General features: G+C 35.9%; 1 protein-coding gene across 1 annotated transcript; it reads right to left on the bottom strand.

Annotated features, from left to right (window-relative positions):
* Positions 1 to 1,707: 1,707 nt before the first annotated feature.
* Positions 1,708 to 2,974, bottom strand: LOC121815425. The gene is made up of 2 exons (XM_042226431.1): positions 2,287 to 2,974; positions 1,708 to 2,188 (listed from the first exon to the last, which is right to left on the bottom strand). The coding sequence occupies exons 1-2, from the start codon at positions 2,758 to 2,760 to the stop codon at positions 1,739 to 1,741; spliced, it is 924 nt and encodes a 307-aa protein (XP_042082365.1). The 5' UTR covers positions 2,761 to 2,974; the 3' UTR covers positions 1,708 to 1,738.
* Positions 2,975 to 3,303: the final 329 nt, after the last annotated feature.

Here is a 3,303-nt window from a genome sequence, read left to right as displayed (position 1 = left end):
CCTGTGAAACTTTTAGAAAAGTGAAATGCCCCTAAAGTAGTTAAATCATCTATGTGTAATCATCGAGTCTAACTGTTGCAGACTAGTAGATAATTATAAGAGTTGCTAGCATGGTTTCGCGCTAGTGTGAATATGCTTGAATATCACGTTATTTCTAAGGGCATGGTGTGTGCTCATTAAAACATAGCCTGTGACATAAAAGTGACCTAACTAGAAATAATGTTGGAATACACGTTTTAGAAGTATCACTGTTTATTTCTAAAGGGATACCTGTTATTTGCGGCCCTCTGTTTGAAAACTATTTGCTCCTAAATAGCACTGAAGAAAATGCAAAAGGCTCCTAACTAGTTAAAATACCCCTAAAGTAGTTAAATTAAATCACCTATGTCTAAATAACAGAACTCTGAGACCTATACAATCCTTTAAAAAGAGTTTAATTAAAACACATAATGGTTTCATTAAATAATACGCTATTAAACACATGTAAACTCATATGACCCCTGGACACCACTGCACGTGCAAAAAGTCCGTTCTCGCGCACGTGCACACGCACATGGACGCGGGAGGGGGAAACTCGGGGAGGGGGTAGGGGTGGGAAGGTAGGCTGGGGGGGGGGGAGAGTCGGGCTGTGGGGGGTCAAAAAAAACAGGTATATTACTACTAATGGCAAAGGCACGATCCCCTCTGGCTTTCACCTGGGACCAAGGTTGCACCAAGAGCATTTGACTCGATGATCGAAGTGCTCTCCTAGGAGTATACAGGCTGAGAAGTTCAGTTAAATAGCATGGTGCAATATTATTTACGATTTTGAATGTAAGCAATAAAATCTTAAAATTAATCCGATATTTGATGGGCAGCCAATGTAGGTCAGCAAGGATCAAGGTAAAAGAATCAAATCTTCTAGTACCAGTTAAAAGGCGTACCGCTGCATTTTGGACAAGTTGTAGTTTATGTAGAAGGACAGATTGGAAGCCCAGGTAAAGGGAGTTGCAGTAGTCTAATCTTGAAGTAACGAAGGCATGGATAAGTTATGACTGAAGAAGCTTCTCGGATGAGAGGTGAAACGTCTTCAAGCAACTTAGAAAAGTCCAGACGGTTTTCTTTCCAAGCTCCTTAGACAACAAAGAAGGGAATAATTCCACACAAACAATTTTACCATATTCATTTATTAAGCACAGTGGTAAAGCAAAACAGCAACAACAACTGTGTGCTTACCTATAACCTACCTACAAGTGACTGAAACTAGAAAAAAACAGAAAAGCTATAAAAGGGGAAAAAAACAACAGCAAGAAAAAATGAATAAATAAATAATCTCCTTATACACACATATATATACACACATACATATATATACACACATATACATATACACATATACACACATATATATACATACACATATATACACACATATATACATACACATATATACACACATATATACATACACATATATACATATATATATATATAGATATATATATATATATATATACATATACATATATATACATATATATATATGTATACATAGATAGATAGATAGATGCAGTTGATGTAACTCTGTACAGGAGTGGAAAGAAGAAGTAACTCATTCAAAGGGAAAAGATAGATTTTTGTCAATGAGCTTGAAATTTTTAAGTTGATTTCAGCAAACCATTGATAAACTGTGTTTTTTTTTTCTTTTCAATTTTTTTCTTTTTTTTCTTTTGCAGCAGACTCGTCAGGTCAGAAACAGTCAGCCATCTTCAACTTGCTGCTCCCCTGTGCCTGTGGATCCTCCTGTATGGCATTCTACTTTTTTTTTTTGTTCTTTAGAAAGTACTGGTTTTTCTGAGTCTTCAATCATTTTTGCAGCGATATTTCTAAGATCTTTTATCCATTGATCTTGCACTGGAGGTTGCACTGGAAGTTGCACTGGAGGTTGCACTGGAGGTTGCGCTGCAGGTTGCGCATCAGCTGCATTTCCATCTATTTTCTCAAAGATGCGTTTGGTCAACTGTTCTTTTGCAGCTTCTCTGAAAGTCTCTTTCAGTACCTCTTCTTGCTGTTCCAAGATCACTCTGTCATAAACAGCTCTTCTGCTACAACAGCATTTACAGCAAACATAGCATTTACAGCAATCACACCACAGTGACATCAGGGCCACCAGAAAAACAATACCCAAGAGCACTGAGAATCCAATAAGCTGAAAAGGAATCATCAAAGATCAGTTAGACTAACACAAAACAAAATTAAATGCTGCAGATGAGAGAAAAAACAAGAACAACAAAAGGAAAAACTCACCCTTGATGTGTTTTTCAGGGAATTGATCATCACATTTTCCTCAGCTGTGATGTTGGTTTTATCTTTGCAGGCTAACTGTGATTTCTCTGTTTCACTCTCGCAGCAAACGTACCAGTCTCCATCAACGAGCACAGAGACGACCCATAGCACACCAACAGAAAATGCCTTGAAAATTCGACTCCAGAAAACGCCACATAATTGTGTCCTGACACATTGCTGGTTCTGTTGCTCCTGATTGTTACATTCACACACACATGTATACTTGCAGGTCCTCTGTAATGTCTTGTCTGTCCAAAGTATTAAGAAAAATATAATGCAAAATGGTATGAGCATGTATGTGCTGCAGTCTAGAGCTACATCTTTGCACGTGCATTGTATATCACGCTCAAGTAAAATATTGTAAGTAAAACTGCCAACGATGGTAACAAAAATGCTGAGAGCCCTAAAGGGAAAATTAGTCAGAAAATCCCTCATCTTTGGCAGAAAGTTTGTATCTGATGAAAGCTGCAGCTTAGAATGTGAACAAGTAACAGTGAAACCACAAGCATTTCCCTTTTGGGAAAAAAAGGTTCTGAAGGGGTGGGACTTTGTGACTGATAATGACTGATATTTCTTACTTAGTGTCCTTTGATATGCCAAAAAGATACATAAATAAATCTTTGTATAAAATGATTACCGATTTACTAAGAATTACACATTGATACATTCACTCACACATTATCAAAAGCAGATGTATTAATATTGAAAAAAGTCAAGTTTTGATCAAAGGGTCAGGTACGAGGAACCCAACTGTCTAATATTGTGACATTAATGCTGAGTTTCCATAATATGGAGTGCCAGGACTGCTATAATGAATTAATTAAATACACCATTAAATAATTAATTAAATGTGTCAATAATTAATTAAAATTGGAATTAATTAATTAAATAAATAGTTATGACACATGTAATTAATTAATTATTGACACATTTAATTAATTAATTATTGACACATTTAATTAATTATTTAATGATATA

The sequence above is a fragment of the Haplochromis burtoni genome, unplaced genomic scaffold, assembly GCF_018398535.1.
Source record: "Haplochromis burtoni strain Fernald_Lab_line unplaced genomic scaffold, NCSU_Asbu1 Contig_211, whole genome shotgun sequence".
Taxonomy (NCBI): domain Eukaryota; kingdom Metazoa; phylum Chordata; class Actinopteri; order Cichliformes; family Cichlidae; genus Haplochromis; species Haplochromis burtoni.
The sequence above is the reverse complement of the archived record's forward strand: the minus strand, read 5'-3'. Positions and strand labels throughout refer to the sequence as shown.

What these genes read in the sequence shown, in the direction of transcription:
- LOC121815425 (XM_042226431.1), bottom strand. Translation starts at nt 2,760, where the DNA reads ATGAGGGATTTTCTGACTAATTTTCCCTTTAGGGCTCTCAGCATTTTT. An exon ending in CCCTGAAAAACACATCAAGG is followed by an intron (nt 2,189 to 2,286) that starts GTGAGTTTTTCC and finishes ATTCCTTTTCAG; the next exon opens with CTTATTGGATTCTCAGTGCT.